General features: G+C 33.4%; 1 protein-coding gene across 1 annotated transcript; it reads left to right on the forward strand.

Annotated features, from left to right (window-relative positions):
* Positions 1-3,468: 3,468 nt before the first annotated feature.
* LOC105620840 (protein tipE) lies at positions 3,469-15,498 on the forward strand. Its single transcript, XM_012202316.1, has 5 exons — positions 3,469-3,673; positions 5,875-6,141; positions 6,770-6,963; positions 10,694-11,010; positions 15,435-15,498. Exons 1-5 carry the CDS (start codon positions 3,469-3,471, stop codon positions 15,496-15,498), a joined length of 1,047 nt encoding a protein of 348 aa, XP_012057706.1.
* Positions 15,499-19,443: the final 3,945 nt, after the last annotated feature.

Raw genomic sequence — 19,443 nt, forward strand, 5'->3', positions numbered from 1 at the left:
GACAGCAGCAGCAATAAATTGTACCGCGGGAGTAATCGTGGGAGAAAGCACGAGGGGCGCTTTCGAAGAAGAGGGAACGCAAGGTGATCAGGGGTAGTCCCGGACGACGGCGATGCTTCGCGCCGTCGTCGGCCTCGTCGTCGGCCTCGTCGTCGTCGATGACAGTAGTGACGGTCGATGCTACGAGGTACCGTCGTTGGCGCTGGTATCGCTAGAAAATAAGCTCGCCCGAAAGCTCCACCGACTGCAGTAGCCCGGCATCCGTCGGCGCCGCGGCCAAGACGAAAGATTTATACGTACGTGAACTTCGTTCTATCATAGGAAGTCTTGCCGATGAAAGCTCATCGCTGAAAACGCACGCTATGCGGACTTCGTCGTGATCTACGAATTGCGGAACGATATATCATTTTTTTATCTTTCCGTCTCACCCTTTTCCCCTTTCATCCCTTACGTCCTTCTTCTCTTTATTCTCACCCCCGATTTAATCATCCCTTCGGCCAGAGTGTCGTGACGAAAGCTGTGATTCGCGTATCGCGGGAACAAATGTGCACGGTGGACAGCAGTGTGACATAGTGCGCGGAAGTAGGAGACGAAGAGATCGGCAAGTGGGCAGAAGAGCGAGGAACGTGGGAAGAGGAGAAGCAGAAGGTGGATGACGATGATGAGAGGGCACAGGAAGAGGGCGCCGAGCCCTGATGCATTCGCATCTTCTACATAGGGGGTACCGTTACGTCGACCCCAATAACGAAAGAAGACTGATCGAGTTTTCTTTGCGTGACTCACTCCAATTGAGATTCTTTACGGGTTTAAATCGCTTGAGATTCAGCAACGCTTGAGGCGCTTTGAAATATAACACCGAAAATATTGCTAATTGTCGCAGATTTCGTAAAAGAGGAGGTTTAAATTTTTGCGAGCTGATAAAACCTATTCGCGAATAAACCATTAATCGAAGATCATTATATAAAATAACATATTTTTTGGGTGTAAGTTTGCATTATGAAGAAAAGCTTTTAAAAACACATTTATATTTAAGAAATTTTATACTTGGAATATTCACTTTTCATTATTCAATCAACTATTTTTTTAGATTTTAAATGATTATGTTCTAAAATTATTGTTTAATGTGGTGCAAAATTATTTCTTTTCTTCCATTCTATTTTATAAGAGTAAATAATAATTGTGGCAGTAAATGTTACTTTTGACATAAATCTTGAAAAGCGTGTGCGTGAAAAAAGTAATAAAGAATTACGTAAATAGATTTAACTGTCATTAATAAAATACATGGTTATAGTAAAATACAGAATATTTTGTTACAAAGAAGTTACATCATATTATTTTTTTACATTTTACGATTATAATTATTTTAAATTAGTGATTGCAGCAAAATCCAAGAATATGATATTGCTTTCACACCATCTTTTTTAGAAACTGTTAACAACTTTAAAGTAACCGTGACTTTTATTATCTATCCCCTATGCTATAAAAATTATATTAGACAAAGGAAAGGTTAGATAGGCTTGCAATAGAAACACGCTATACAATCGGATATATAACTTACAACGTAAATTTTGCGTTAAAAGCAAACTTAAGAAAAGTTATTACTATTATTTTTGTGCATGTCATAAAAAATTAAATATATATATATATATATATATATATATATATATATTTATACATATATAAATTTATATATTCGAGTAAAGGAATTATTAGATCTTATAGTTACATATCGCAAATTGGCAATTAAATTAAAAATTCAATAAACAGTAGAAATTAAGCATTATTTTTTATAGACAAATAACAGATTATTATTAGTAATGTAAAAAATTTTATTTTATTCTTTTAATCAATTTATTGAGATGTATAAAACGATTTTTTTAGTTTTTAGTTTTAGGATATATAAATAATTTATTTTTTCCTTACATTAATTAATTTTTTTAACACAAAGGGTGTGTGAGCATAAATGATTATTTTTAAACACGAAGGACACGATATAAAGTCTCTTTAATCTTTTCGCTTAAAGTTAAATTCCCACGATTAAGTGTACTCACATAAACTCCTTAAAACTCCGCATAAATTTTATCTTTATCGACTCTCGTGCAATGTGTATGCGTGACGGTAATCCATATAAATAAAATCCAATAATATACAGGGCAATATTTCGAAACTGAAAGTCAGGATCAATTCTGAGAACGATCATTTCATTTCTGTTTAGGAACATCAGAAATTTTCGGCGAAAAAGTCCACGAATTGCCTTTTGATGAGAAACTTAAGAAGTCAACTTAATTTGATGCTCAAAAACTTCAAATATTGTAATAAACAGATTCCATGTTTCTCTTTTTAATCCTCATTGCAATTTTACAAATATAAAAATCGGATATAAAATACATTAATAAAATTTAATAATAAAACATTTATTACAAAACCAAAATATTTTCTTTGCAAGAATTCCTCGAAGAATTCAATGACAAAACCGAGTTATACAACGTTAATAGGTATTGTCCGTCTTATTTATCTATAACGAGAATCGAACGATCTTGTCATTGTGCCGATAGTGCCATAGACCAAGTTGGAAATACGTGATTGTCTGACACTTTGTTTCCTGCAATAACCTACATCAATTTACATTGAAATTAAAAGTATTCTATGAGGTCATTACACTGTGAGAAATTAAAATCATGAACTCCATAATGCTTAATTTTATCATTTTTATTTTAAACAAGACGAATCTTTAGAGCAAGAGCTAGATATTGTTAATTTTTGAAAATATTGTTAATTTTTTATGAAGAAGAAAAAGATTACTGCAAGCTGAGATGAATACGATAAAAAAATATTAGATTCATCGTCGATAATTGTATTGATTTCACCTATCTCCACTGCCATTTACTGGCCTTATACACATGTCCCTAGTTTGCTAAAGGATAAAATAGATTGTGAACCAACATCATACAACTTCTAGATAATATAAAAAATTACACTCTTTAATCACTCGACCGAATGTACGTCACAAAAGAAGATAAAAAAGTTGTTTAATTGATACTTCAGGGTGATCAAGATAAATGGCGCTCGTTACATAAATGTAACGAAATGTACGAAAGAACCTTATATTTAACGGAAATATTTCAGCGCTTACTGTAATCCCCGGGAATCTCCATAAAAGATGAAATCATCTCTCGGAGAGTGACTCCGTGATTCCGGAGCGCGCGCACAAAGAAAATTCGACTCGCGATTCTAAACGGAATAGAGGACAAATACCCACAAATTGTCTGTAGATCGTTCCGTCTCTTCGACGTCCGACGTCTGACGACGAGCAGCAAGCACGCCGAGGACGACGACGACGACGACGACGACGACGACGACGACGACGACGACGACGACGACGACGACGACGACAACGACGGCGACGACGGCGACGACGTCGCTTAGGAGTATCCAGCACGAAACCAGCACTGCCGTTTGTTCTCCGAGATGGCGGACGAAAAGGAGAAGCAGACGTTCTTGCAGAAGCTGCTGTTTTACACGACCGCGTTCTTCATCCTCCTCAGCACCTTCAGCCTCTTCGCCTTCCTCTTCTTGGTCCCCTTCGTTATCGACCCTGCCTTCACTACCATCTTCATGCAGTTCGAAACTCGACCCGCCGAGTGTGTCACCATTGATGTTGAATCCAGAAGAGGTGAAAAATCGACACCATATCTCATCTGTTCGCTCTTGTTGTCGCTCCTCGTTGCATGCTATGTACTGTGAATTTCTCTATTCTTCGGTCTTCTGAGGTTCTTCCTTCGCGCGCAATTAAGTCCTTTACATTTCTCTGTTTCTATGTCCAAGCATGTATGTTTGTTGGTATGAACGTACATTTCATTTTGCGTTCGTATGTGATGAAAGATATCTTTTAAAGTCGCAGAAAGAATCGTGTTTAAAAAATCATATTTATGTTTGTTTCTACCAATGTACTTTAACTTTAATCTCGCTTCAATTAATTTTTCATCTTTTTTCATAGTTCTAAGAATTAGAAATAAAAGAAGAGTAAGATGAACCGAGATTCAAGTTAATATATGTACACATATTGAAAACGAGCATTAATTTCATTATAAAAGAGACATATTATAAATGTTGTAAAACAAAATGTTGTAAAACAATTGTTTACGGTATATAAAAAAGCAAAGTTCTTTAAAAAAAAATTAGAAATCATATATTATTATATTTTATAAAAGTGACAGAAAGTGACAAATGATGATAAACGAACATCAAGAACTGACGTAAATTATCATTTACGAAAATAGGTCAGCATCAAAATACGAATTTTATGAATGATTGGAAAGACTATTTCCAGACCAAACAAAAAGTGACGAAGAACGTCCTTTACAAGACAGCTGACATTTTCCGCGTTTAATTTAATATTTATCATATCATGATTTATTTAGTTGGCATAAAACAGCAATCCACCTCTTATTAATGAAGGAAAATTAGCACATGGATAACAATTATGAAAGTAATTATGCTTTCATTGTAACAGCAAACGTCGAAGAATGTCATTCTATCATAATTGCTTCGTCTTCTTTTCTCACTTCCAAAACTCCAAAATTTCCAAACTCTTTCCTAACTCGCTCTGAATAACGATAAATTCTACGGAGATTGTAACAAAAAACTTATGAATGTTTTATTTCCCAATGACACATCTACCTTTATTCATGTCGAATCATCCATTTTCGCATATGTAAGTATGTAAACATAAAAGTTTAATACTATCCTATAAATTTTTATTTGCTATTAGACGAATACCGAAATACCAAAGTCATTAATAGGTACATTTAAAAAACAGGAAATATAACATTTCTTTACATAATTCAGATAACTTCTTTCAAATCGTAATAGAATATGTAATATCTATGCACTGTAATACATATGCACGAAATATTAGTAGCCCATTGGAACTTGATTCTTCGTTTTTTTTTCAAATAAAATCAGAAAGAGAGAAAGAGAGAGAGAGAAAGAGAGAGAGGGGGGGGGAAGAATCAGCGACTTTAATTATCGTTAAATAATATTTGCGGGATCGATTTACAAATGAAAAATATAAAGATATGATAAAAATATGAGAAAGATTCGATCATGATTAGTGCCTCACAAGAGAGGCCGCAACCAGTTGTGATAAGATTGACGCAACTGGTGTCTTTGTGCTCTTGGTAGCCCCGGCTTATACTCATTCGAGTCTCCTCGTTTCTTCTTCGTCACTTGAATTTTCTTCTCTTCACGTCAATAGAGTGCAGGTGTTCTTCACGATTGAGCACCAATCTCGAATCAACAATTCCGTGCCCAACAATTCCCAACTTACATCATGCAAAACACTTTTTCTGATGGTTCTCCAACAGTCTCTCCTTTCGTCGTAATCGCCTTTGGTATATGCACGTTTCCTGTATTTATTTCATACGATGGTTTATTCTTTCGCATTATGTATGCCTATTTGTGTCACGTTGACCGTATATTTGAATGGCAACTGTGATATTTTTTCATTTAAATGTCACGTCGGACGGCGGATGATTTTTCAGAAACTGAAATAAATTAACGATTCATAAATTCTTCAATGAATTATATATAATTCAAAATAATGCTTGTTAAATCACAGTTGCGAGCTTTAAGCTTCAGCCTCGTAATTTTCATAAAGAATTATTCCTGCGCTGTCTTCATGTAATCATCATCTTTTTAATCTGCTGTCTCACGCTTTCATTCATTCTAACGATTTAGTGTATGTATGTAAATGTGTATTCGAATGTCCTTCATTCTCGTTATTTATTCACGCGCGAATGTTCTGTATGTTATGCTTGGATTATATTTCGCGGCCGCGCAAATTTTCATAAATGATCCGACCGTTGAGTCCAGGTACGAGCAATTGCTCATGGACATCCTGTAGAGAGGGTTGTACTAAGGAACTGTACGATTGCACGCAAATACGCGTCAATTATAAACTACCGGATAACACGTCCGATGGGGCGGACGGGGGAGGCAGAGCGGTAGGAGGTGTCGAGGATGACGAAGAGAACAAGCGGATGCCTCGTTACGAGCGTTCCTTAGGCGAGTACATCGAGGATCTCGACGAGAATTTTGCTATGGGTGATGAGAACGGACTGCCGAAATCTTTCCCTACAGGTACAAAGTAATATCACTGAGGGATTTACATTTAATCCTTTCTCTATTATCTAAATCTGTTCCATCCATATTTGTTTTTTGAAAGAGCGTAATTATTATAAGCAAAAGGAAGAGCTTGTTATTTATTCGTGTAATTGATATTGCACATGTGCATCAGAAACGTTTATAATTTAACATGGGAAATATGAAATTATAAAATCCCTTTCCGTTATCCAGTTAAAGAACCAACAGAAATAATAGAAATGTTGGAATAAAAGCGATATTTCAAAACATCTGATATTACTTTTCAATAATTATATTATTAATAAGTATTTTTATCACGATTTTATAATCATTATTAAATAAAAAATTTTTATTGTGATGAATTATTCCGGTTAACTAAAAACGGCTAGAAACAGGCGCGGTTTAACGAAGCCAATAGAGAACTAAAATTGTTGTGACATTCGCCGATTCGCGGAAAAGATAAGTTTTCTCCGGTAAAACTTTAGCGATTCATCACTGAATATGAAAGCGTATTGTATGTATAAAAGTCATTATACATGCTCTTTGTCCCCGTCTGGTTTGTTCTTCCGGTTGTCTTGCTGAAAAGTATCCCCGTCGCCGAACAATAACGAGGGGAAGTTCGCAGGTCTCATGGGCAACGACTCCGTGTGGTACTTCACCGGGGCCAAGCTGTTCCCCAACGTAAAAGGCTGTGGATACCCTCCAATGCTGAATTGCAGTATTTTCTACCGGCAGTACGCCAACATAGGGCAGAACTTTAGCTGTTACTACTCGAAAGTGGATCCCGGGATAGTCATCAGCGACCTCGACATGTGGCAGGTCTCTGACGTTATTGTATATTTTCCATGTGTGAACTTTCTTATCGTGTCTATTTTCAATCTTAAATCCAGGATGTACAAATTCTTTCGAAACGCGATGGCATCCGTCTAGACTAGAATGGCTTTAGCCTCCATATTATAACCCGGTAACCGGATTATACCCCGTAACGATATGTGCGAATCACGCAAAAGTGCTGTATGACTTTTGCCCGAGTTTACATTGGGACGAGCCGCGCACTTGAGAATCAATACTGCGACTGCCTATCGAAAGTATAGAGTGTAATATACGACAGAAACTGTTTCGTATGAAGTAATTAAATGAATCACGGTAATGAATTCCTGCGGAATCGGTTAAAACACGGCGTTATTCTCCCGAGAGTTATTCTCTTGATTGTCACTTTAATCCAGGAATAATCACCCAAGATATTTTTACACCTCAGTGGCGAAAAAAATGTCAATTGTTGTAAAACACTAACTTGTATATTTTTTAATAACTATTCTTTACAAATCTTTATTTTAAATATGCAATTCCATTAAAAAAACTGCAACAAAAATGCATTATATTAAAATAAAAATGCATTATATTATATTAAAATTTTTATTTTTTAGAAATACTGTCATAATAAATTATTTAATATACTTATTATGTTTAATTCCTATTTATTTTTTTCAAAAATTGTGATCATATCTATAAGATTTTCAAATACTAATGAATCGAAAAATAATCGATAATATACAATGGGTTATTAACAGCTGTTAATCATAATCTATATTCGCACTAAAATTTCTTTAACTGATATTCGCGAATCTGTTGTACTTTAAATTAATGTTTCTTTACTTAAAGTTAACGTAATTGAATGATTTTTCCTTTATTTTAAAGGTAAAAATTTGAGAAATAAGATTGTATTAAAATTATATAAACTTGTGAAAAATATTTGTTATAAACTATTTTTCACAAGCAGTTAGAAGAAAGAAAAAATCCGAATCTATATATATATATATATATATATATATACTAGATCCAGATTAAATAGAACAAGTCGAATAAATGATTAAAAAGTGATAATTTTTAATGATCATTTTTTTATAATTTTTGACGTCGTTTTATTAATCATAATAATGTTTTATTATCATAATATGTTCTGATTGGAGGATTAATAATAATTTTAATTGGGAGTATAAAAACCCAAGATTAATTGTGTACGTAAAAATACATCAGGTGATGACTATTCCCGGATTAATCATAATTTTATGCTAAGAGCGATATTCATAGTCCGTTCTTATTTCAAGTCTTAAGTAATGTCTTAAGAAACTCTTTGATTGATTCATAACTTCTTAAGACTTAAGACAGTTTTAAATATAAAATCTGATTATGAATACTGGCCTCAGTCTCATTTATTTCTATTCGGAATTTATGTCTTTATTGATCTCTCATCTACTGTATTGATCTAATTTTTATTGAATTTAAATGCATGATTTTCATATTTTTTTAGACAATCGGCATAAGAAAAATTTTTCTGTATTTACTCGTATCTTCCGTATTTTAAAATTTAATTCAATAAAATTACATGCGAAAGATTGCAAGCGGATAAGAAAACGGAAGAGAGATTTTTCGAGCGTGGGGCACGACGAAATAGCGTTAACGGTGACGGAAATGCGACCATTTACAAGGAACGGACAATGCATTTCAAGCGGTTGAATAGGCGGCCGATGACAAAGACGGAAGCCATCGCGGCGTGCGATGCGCCGCTCGGAAGAAAAGAAAATTTCTCCTAGCGCGCAGAAATCCAATTTCCACAAGTGTGCGGCCGGCGTGCTATTATAAACCGCCGATAACATCGGCGTTCCCGGAAAAGCTCGCCGCCGTACTCTCGATGCTGCACGAGTGCCAATCCTTCGAACGAATGGATGACAGGAAGAAATAGGATCACGTGGCGCGAATAACACAGCTTTCTCAGGGGTATTCTTCCGTCGAATTTATAAAAAAGTCACTTTATAAGATCAAGATGGCAATGATATCTTAGCAATGATATTTTCATAGTGATATCGTGTAACGTTTTTACAATTTATTCTTACAAATTGAATGGAAAATACAATTAAATGAAGAAGGCCATATTTGATCAAGATAGGTCTTGGGAAGAGCAGGAGGGGATTGTACCTAATATTTTTTAATTTTACAATTTCCAATTTTTAAATCTTTGTTGCATATAATAAAATATTTATCTCTTCAAAATTTTTTTATTTTTATACGTATTTCATAATTGATTTGTAAGTTTGGTATGCTTATATCTCTAAGACTTGTATATGTACACATGAATAAATATGTAATGATTTTGCATTAACAATAAGTTATAAACAAAAGATGAGTCAAATTTGACAATTTAAAAAAAAATGCAAAAAAAATACTAGAAAATGCAATGAAAATGATAATAATCTTAAAAATTTCTATATAGATGTTTTTGAAATCACTAATTTCAAATTTGCATTCATAATTGTAAAATTTTAAATGATAAATCCAATGATAATCAAGAAATGGTTAAGAAAAATGTTGAATTTTATAATTTTAATGAAATTTTATGTACACATGATTGGAATATAGAAATTATTGAGACAAAAAAAGTTTTAAAGAGTAATATTGCTCGTTTACAAATAAAACGATTTTTCTTCTTTTTTAAATTATATTTTAAGAATTATTAGAGATAAAAAAATTTTTATGAAGGTTGTAATAAAAACATCACTTATTACGTCGATAACATTTTGAAGAATAATTTTTTTTTTAATTTAATTGCTATATTGAATTCGCTATTTTATTTATTTTAATTTTAACTTCATATTTGTAATCAGCAACCTAAAAATTTTGTATATATTAAAATTCAGTAAAATAAGTTCAACAGAAAATTTTGTGAAACAAAAATCGGATTAAGGAAACTGCTAATTATTTATCAGTTTGAGATACAAAAAATAGATACAAAAACTCTAAATTGAAACTGATTATGTAACATTATATAAATAAAGTGATGAACAATTTAATATTACTAATCTACTAGCATCTTTAAAACATTTTTAAAAGTATCTTCAAAATACTAAAGAATTCATCTCGAGCTGGAATTCAAACCTGAATCTCCCTCATTCCATGCGAATGTTTTATCAATTCAACTAACAAAGCATATGATATAACAACAAGAACAATAATAACAACAACAATGATGATGATGATGATGATGATGATGATGATGATGATGATGATGATGATGAATGATGATGATGATGATGATAATAATAATAATAAATAATTTATTTAATTAGACTTATTTAAACTAGAAATTGTAAAATTCACAAAAAAATATTATTAGATATCAAGATTCATCTTGGTTTTCTTCGTTTAATTGTGTTGAACATGTCTCAGTCGATTTTTACTTAATATTGTTTAATTGAAAAATAACGTTTAATTACTTGTCCCATTATTACATTATTACATTATTTGTCCCATTATTATTCAGAAATAATATTTATTTACATAATATATTTCTGAAATTTGTATCAATTAATTTTTTTCATGTATTTTGTAGTGAGTAATAGATTACAAAATATTTGTAATTAAGTTAATCTTTTAGTCGAAATTCGTTCGTGGGATTTTTTCCACAAAACTTTATTGATATGTGGATAAAAGAACTCTGGATGTGTATTAATTTCCGCCAAGTTCTAGTCACATGTTTGAAACACTTCCTTAGGTGTATATGAATCTTGTGTACGCGATGGCGATTCCGATACCATCTTTCATAATCTCGGTGATATACCTCACTATCGCCTACTTCAAGATCTACAACGAAGACGAGGTAGTCCTCGTAGGTGGTGAAGAGGGTGAAGAAGGGGAAGAAGGAGAAGGCGCCGATACACCCTTGCCACCCACTAGCGGTGCATTGACGCCCGGAAGTGAAGCTTTCAGGGAAGATTTGGCGAGCTTCGGGCACCAACTCAAGGTCGCAATGGCCGACGACATCAGCAGGGAAAGTCTTGACGGAATTCCTAACTCGCTCTCCGTTCAGGGGTAAGCACCATTTCGAAAATCTCGTGGTATCGATTGAATTTGAGAACGGGTCAACATAAAGAGGCTATCCAGCTTCGCTATCTTACTTGTTGACTGTCGTTCGCTTTTAAGCATCTTTGTAGGTCTTCTGTATGGCTTCGAAAAGATTTTCTAATTGTAAGCATCAATAGGTATAATCGGTTTAACCACAATTGTCGACGACTTAAGAGTTATTTTCTAAAAGTAATATTAGGTGTGGGAAAAAGTTCGTGGCGTTTTTTTAATGCCATCTAACGGGAAAAACGCCACGAACTTTTTCCCATACCTAATAATAATACTGTTTGAGCCGGAAAAGCTACCGCGTTCTTCCTTCCGCATAAATGTATCTGTAAAATATATATAAAATGAGTAATGTAAAAAGTAAATAAATTTTCAGAGACACAATTTAGAATAAAATGGAACTCTCTTCTCGTTCGTTTACTTATCTCTGCTTCATAATCACAGATAAGTATTTATGTTGTAAGAGTTAACTTCCTCCGTCTAAGTGCTTAACTCAGATACAATAATTTCACCCCAGACATAAAGTCGTCTGAATGAACGACTCATTATAGAGATAGTGTATAAATGTCGTTTCGCAGTCCGCACGTTCAAGTATAACGTTACCATACTAGTATTCAGTCAATTTCCTTTGTGGTTTGCGGTATACCGAAGGTGTTCGATAATCCACTTGAACAAGCGTTCCTCTGTTCTATATAAAATTGATCGGTTGTGAGCAATCGAATTGGCGTGACAAGTTGTTCACAAACAACTCGAAATATTCATATATCTATTCAATTATGGAAACGTATCGTTTAATAATAACAGGTCGGTAAATTTTACAAATATTAACATTCTGAGAACATTGTACGTAAAGACGTTCGTTAGAACGTACACCTCTTAAGTGACAAATAAGCAATCAATACAATGACCATTTTATTTGTCATGAATGGAATACTTCATACTCCCATGTTTCATGCTAATAAATATGGCTCGAAAAAATGTCAAATATATTGTACGTAAAAATATATCAGATTACGTATATTCTTAATAATAATTTGATCTCGTGATAGTCGTAATCGAAGTATGTTATTCCGGCACGACTTTAATCGAGATTAAGGATACACATATTTCATTTTTAGTAAAATGAAAAATTATAAAAAAATTACCGATTTTTCTATATCATATTTATCATATTTATAAAAATAATATAAAAAGTTTAGCAATGATTTAGAATCTAGATAAAAAATAATTTCAATAAAAAGTAGAGAGACATGTTTTTAAAAAATAATTAATTAATCGCCACACGGGAACAATACTTATTTAAGTATAGCAAGCCCAAATCAATATTGCTTATAACTTTCATAAAAATGAATATATTATAAATAATTTTTTAAAATCAAAATACCAGACATTAAAGAATATAACAATATCAAGCATTGTTTTTATTAATCAAAACAATATAAGCAATAATAAACAAATACTAAAAAAGAATTGAAAAAGAAAAGTCAAGTAAGTTATATCGAAGAGATATTTAAGATTAAACGAGAAAAATTTTATTTAAACTATAAAATTGTATTATTAGATAAAAATATTGATCTTGTTGAACTGTTTTATATGCATATAACAAAGTTGGCAAAGTTACTTTATGAAAGTAACTCGTTATTGATTTACAAAAGGTATCTCGTTATTGTTATACAAAAACTAACGAGTCATTACTATTTTCGTTATTTTTTTCTTGATATTAATGTAATTATTAATATGTAATTATTTTATATATAAATTTTTGTGGTAAATATAAATAGAAAATGTCAAAGTCATTTCCTATAATAAAAAGTTTTTTATTATAGGAAAAAGGCTTAATCTGATAAATGTATATTAAAAAATTGAGTCATTATTTGATTTATGTCACTATTTTATAATACATTTCCATACATTTCTATTAGAGTATAAATATTAAAAAAATTTTTTTAATATTATTTTTTATTGAATAACTTTTGTTAGATAATTATTTTTGTTGGAAAAAAGTAATTGTAACGATACAAGTAGACACACATTTTTATATGGAAAGTATAAATTTTCAATTCCATTCACTTTTTGCAGAAATCTGTAGATCTGGTACATCTTTAATCGTAATAATAATTAATTGTGGATTCTAAATGATCGATCTGCAGAACCATTAAAGAAATATATCGATATATACTACAGATATATCTTCCAATAAGATTGAAGAGAATTCCGAATTATATAACAATCAGATTCTCGACAGAATACAACATGTGCGAATATCGCTTTCGTGGGCGTAGAACAGACATAGGATACATTTGCGGAAGATAAATTGATCTACGAATTCAGTAGAATATTTCTGAATCGCTACAAGTACGCGATTCAGGGGCCATATGGAAATCTCTTCTCGACTTTTTGCAGTAACGTTTTCTTTTTAATTCGCGATTAACTCCATAAAAACAATTTATTTCTTAAAACGCTATCGACGTAATAAAATGATGGCGCAGAAAGTGCTCTCGACCAGACTACCGGCGCATCTATCTATAAATAGCGACTCGGGATGCAGGACGATATAGGTCGAACGACTGCGCGATAGACTGCGAGTCGCCACTTCTCCCACCATCATTCAGCAGCATATATACAGAGTAATCTATCTAAAGTATCCTTGATTTCATCCATGCCGTTCAAAAGGCTAGCTGCGATAGAAGCAACGATCAAACATCCCTATTTCCTCAGGTCTCATCTTTCAAGCGGAAACTTTCGCAAGTACCGTTGTATGATGACAGCGAATTTGTTTTCGTAATAGTTCTACACAAAAGTGTACTTTTCTAACATTTCTCAAGAAAAAAATCATAAACGATCTCTGTATATGATGTGGAGATAATAAATCGGCAAACATTTTTAAGTAAACACTGGACGAGCACGTTCTACATTCGTAAATAATCCATTTTACTCTTGAAAAGGACTACACGCGCAACAATATTTGACTTGTTATATTTGTCAAGAAGATGTAGTAGCAAGTATACGTATTCAAAGCTACTTATACTACTTCGCCCTAATTTATTCTGTCATCTATCAGCATGAGAAAGCGAGAGAGAATTATAATTATTCCGTGAATTGGAAAGTAGATGAAGAAAATAACTTTTGAAACTCCTACTTTCTGAAAAAACTTGTTCAATAAAAACTTTCTATGAAGATATATTAAATTCACAAATCTTTTCTACTTTCAATATATCAAAATCATTTCGTATTCACATCGAGATTAAATAATCTTTTCATCCCTCTTCTGAAAAGTCAATAATTACAAAAATCTTTAAATTAGCATATATTATTATAAAAAATTAAATTTGAACATTATTAGAGAAAAGCTATTAAACCTTGTAAATAAGATTTTTTAATATCTGATTTCAATCCTTACAGCACAAAGTTGCACAAAAATTGCAGCAACATTGCTGCAACATTATATTGTAGCAATACTGCAGAGATTTTGCAGCGATATTTGCTGCAAATTCTATGCTGTTTGAGAATGATTGAAATTTCATTGCTTCGAAATGTGTTACACAACCAATACCCAACATAGCAAATTACTTTGTTTAATTCACCTACTTTCCCTGAGTATATATGCTCGACGCATGCACGTTTCCGTGCGGCACGAGTTCGCACATGTGCTTATAATCAATCGCGAGTTAACCCCCGCAAATGTGGACCTGCGGTTTTGACGTTGATGCGGAATGCGTGAGAGAGGCCACGCTGAGATTAAGCAAGGACGCGAGCATCGATTCTGACCCAACCATTCAAGCCTCGCCTAACTCACCCTTTGCTTTCTCAGTCCTCCTATAGATTCCAGCGACAACCCCCGCGAACTCGCCTACCTTGTCGAATTCTCGCGGTCTATTCGCAAATACTGCACGAGTTTGCAGAAACCGAGGTATTAAGGTCATTCACGCTCTATTCACATAGATGAGCAATTTGGAATATCAACGAGACTTCGAATTTACGAATTGAATATGCGAAATGTGGAGAGTGAACTAAGTTAAGATACACGACGAAGCTAAACTGATATTCCTAATTTTGAAAAGACAACATACTGTAATGTTGCAATTATAAATGCACAGTTAAAGATATATTATTGTATGAATATTTTATTTTGTAAATATAAATGAGAAAAGCAGATTTTCTTAAAAGTTTCTTAAAAGATGATTACGTTCATGTTACATATAATCTTCAATGTAATATAATTAAATTCACTAATAATTAAATTTAACTAATTTTTAAATTTAACTCATAAATAAGTCAATAAATAAGCTCGTATAACTTCAAGCGAATCGAAATAAATAAATCCGAGATGATACTCCTTAAGAAAATATTAAAAGAAAAGTTTCATGTTTGTGTTTATCTTTCAGAAACTTGAACAAGACGATGACGACGAGTATCTCAACTCCCCCTGGGCCGACGGCAGCAGTTTGAAGCGACATTTTCAAGGTCTGAATAATATCTCGTGGAGACCACATTAGGCGATAATTCATCGCCGTCCGTAAAGAAGCAAAGACGTTGGCTGAAGAAGCTTTTTTGAATCGAGGAAGGATGAGGAAGAGGAGCAAGTTATCTCTCTGTCTCAGGATCGATTAAAATCCACCCTCGCGATTCACAGAGTGAACCAGAGGCAAACTCGGTACTTTTTCGAGACATTCGTACGCGATTACACGGTAATTCAAGGAAACCTTTGACGAATCTGCCATTTCTCTATTGTAAAAATCTGTCCCCATTACAAGCGCCGACTACTACGTAACTTGCAGTTACGATATTTCGCGACGTACTTTTTCCTACTCGATAATAGCTCAATAATTGCGAAGTCGCGCGTATAACTCTGTCGCAACTCATGCCAGAGAGACAGCAGTCCCTCTTAAACGCGATATCTTTAGTGCGATGCTCGTATGCGTCAGAAAAGTTCTTCATTTCTTGCAAATGTTTAGAAGTTGGTGGCGCAGTCGTTATACCGCCCGCCAAAATTGATTTACCTCGATGCCTTCTTCGTAGCTTGTCTAAGTACGATTCGCGATCCGAAATCAATTCGCGAATCCCGTGCCTGTATATCGCATCCTTGTAAACGAAGAATCTGTCCTTACTGTCGTATACGTAGCATTCAGGATGCACCGTATATTTTTAAATGATTTTCCACGATGGTGGATATCCGCAATGATAGATGATCGTTTTACATAAAGAGAAAATAAATCGATCGCTTTGAAAATGGCGGAAGTCTTAAAAGAAATTAAAGTCTGCACTATTCTCGAATTATAGAAAAATGTGTAATGATTAAGTTATAAATTTATATGTAATAAGCGATACATTTTCAACGGCGGATTATAAATTTGCCTGTGCCAGCCGTAAATTTTTGGAATGTACGTCTTCATCCATGCGGCAAATTGCGGACTTTAAAGAAGCTTATTTTTTACACGTAAGCTTACACGTAAGTGATAAATGTTTTCTGTCTCGCAGCTCTCTCTCTCTCTCTCTCTCTCTCTCTATGCTCATTAACTGATTGAATCTCAAAGTTATTGGACTCGTGTCATTCTCAAAACGATTGATACAAATTTGCAACGAAGCGCATACCGAGTACACGCTTTCTCTGGTTCACTCAACGATACTGAACGGAACGTCCATCTAGGGAATGCAGAGGAGGAAACAACGCGTGGCGAGGTTCTACTCGCGGCATCACGCGCTATCTGTATATTAAAGTCACGAGTTTATATAGCTATGAACTTAAAGAACTTATCAGTAAAATTATGAGCTAAATACCGTTAAACGCTACGAGTATTATCAGGTAATTCGCTTGCTGTGTGATCATGATGCGTCCACTCGCGTGCGTCGTTAGACACTTTTATCAAACACACCGACAACATCACGTCCGTTCCACTTTTATCTGGCGACACGCTTTTGCAAATAAAAAAATGCGCGATTCGCAAGTGTCCACCCCCCCCCCCCCCCGCACCCCGTTGCGGTCTCGTCCATGTACTATGATATCCACATGCACAAATGCACAAATTCTAACGGTTTTCAGGTACCTGACCGACACGTACGAAAAAATGTAGGTACCTTCGCGAGTTACAATTGCTACATATGTGCATTTAAATCGATACAAGTGCACAAGGCGAAGGAACGTTCGATATATAACGGAGAGCTTTTCTCGAGAAAAATCCGAGATATGGCCTGTTGTTTTTAGGTGCGCTTTCTGCATTCAAACGAGGCAAATTATACGCTATTCCTTCAGGAAGAAATTAAGAAAAAAGAAAACAGGTGTTAAGAGCATAATTAAAAAGAATAGACCTATTGTCACTAAATTGTTTCTTTTTCAACAATATGTATAGTTTACTATAGTTTTTTACTTATTTTAATGTTATTAAGTATATTTGACAAAATTGAACTGTTCTGCACACAAGTTTTAATGGGCATCCCTCAAGGATGACATACTTCGAGCGCAATAGTTGAAAATAAATTGTAATCTCGATAAAAATATCAGTCATAATAAGGTTCATGCTACTTCTCAGGCTTAAAAAGGACGGCTTGTCTTATTATCGTCTCAACGTCGGCCGTGAACATAATTAGCTATATACGCTACATTATGATTTTAGCGTTAACATCGCCTGGATATCGACCAAACGTTTGCCGCATGGAAACTCTAATCCTGGAAGTATCCAAGTAATACTTCGAAATGCCCGTGAGCATTTAGTTAGCGTTTGTATCGAAAAACTTAGAAGACTTTACTGAAAATATATGAATTATTTGATTATCTACAATCTGGAGCCTCCATCTTTGAAAATATTGGTGTTCCACGTGGCAATAAACTGGGCGAGATCCGAAAAGACATGTAATTATCACTCGACATTTCGGTTACGTCTCTGGAATTCGTGCTATTTATGCAATCATACACACATCGAGCAATACCTACATACATACACGACATACATCCGTGAAAGACACAGTGTATACACATCGGTAATCTATGGGGAAAAAAAGATAATTGAATTGTTTTTATGGATTAAGAACAAGTTGTCTGTGATCTACAATAATTAAAAGAATATTTAATAAGTATTAACAGATAAAAGTATAATTGAAATAATATCGATAATGTTAAACGATGGAGAAAAGAAATAACTGAAGGGCAATCGGATTTTATTGGTACAAGTTGAGCGCAGGTTTCTCATGGCATTGGTTGAGCAATACGATAGTAAGAAGAATAAAATATCGCATAAAAAATTAAGATCACCGCAAAGGAATTCTAGAAGAAAAAGAGATATATTATATAAATTATAACAAATAGAGACTTATACGATAGAGCACGCAACGTGTGAACATTTAAATCGCTACTGTTAATCTGTACTAACTTGCGATATAAAAAGCAAAAAAGGTGCGTGCTGCGTTCGGATAGTACTAAATAAAATAATATATATATATATATATATATATATATATATATATATATAAAATATATTATATGGCACTTGACCGTCGTGGCTAAAAGTATATAGGATTAGATAGATTTATAGAAGCGCAAAACACCAAAAATCGTTCCTTCCACCCGCTCCGGCCGTGTATTCAATTTTAAATATATCACATTTCATGTGTGAGGTCAAAGCTCTGTAAATTTATAAAAAGCGCACCTCAGAACGCAATTAGCATTGTCATCTTATTGAATGAAGGAAAGGAATTATATACACGCCTGTATTATCACTAAATAAGTTGTTCAACGAGTGTTGCGAAAAATATTCGAGATAATTTTTCTACAGTTCTGGCACACACGAAAGGAACGTGCAACATCATCGTCGTCTTTATATTTATGTACATTTTAATTATTGTAAATTTTTCAATATTATTATCGAACTATAATCGATTTCGTGTGAAAGTGTATATGGCTTTTTCTGCGGTTAACAATAAAATGTTTTGTCAAAGCTTTTTTCACGAGATATGTATATATATTTTTCTAAATATCTTAAATGTCAATACCCATTTATCTTGATATTTTTCACTAATTCCAATTCATATTCATTAAAAAACAATGCTTCAATGATAAGAAATCAAAAAATATCTAAAATAAATCACATTTAACACATTTTTAATAAAAGAATATATTTATTCAAATATAAAAAATCAATATAGATATTTAAATAATTAAGTTCCAATTGCTGGACCATATTGTATAGAATGCTGTAACAAATAGAAATTGATTATTTTCGTAAATAAATATTCATGTAAAAATTAACACAGTTTATAAATCAGTATGTGAACGAGTGATTTCTCATCTTTCATTCAGGACTCTAGCCAGTTATTCATCAGTTTACTTTCAGCATAAAAAATTGTGTCCCATATTTATTTATTCTTCTCGCAAATACGTTAATAAAAATTCATTTTATCATT

The sequence above is a fragment of the Atta cephalotes genome (assembly GCF_000143395.1).
Source record: "Atta cephalotes unplaced genomic scaffold scaffold00030, whole genome shotgun sequence".
NCBI classification, from domain to species: domain Eukaryota; kingdom Metazoa; phylum Arthropoda; class Insecta; order Hymenoptera; family Formicidae; genus Atta; species Atta cephalotes.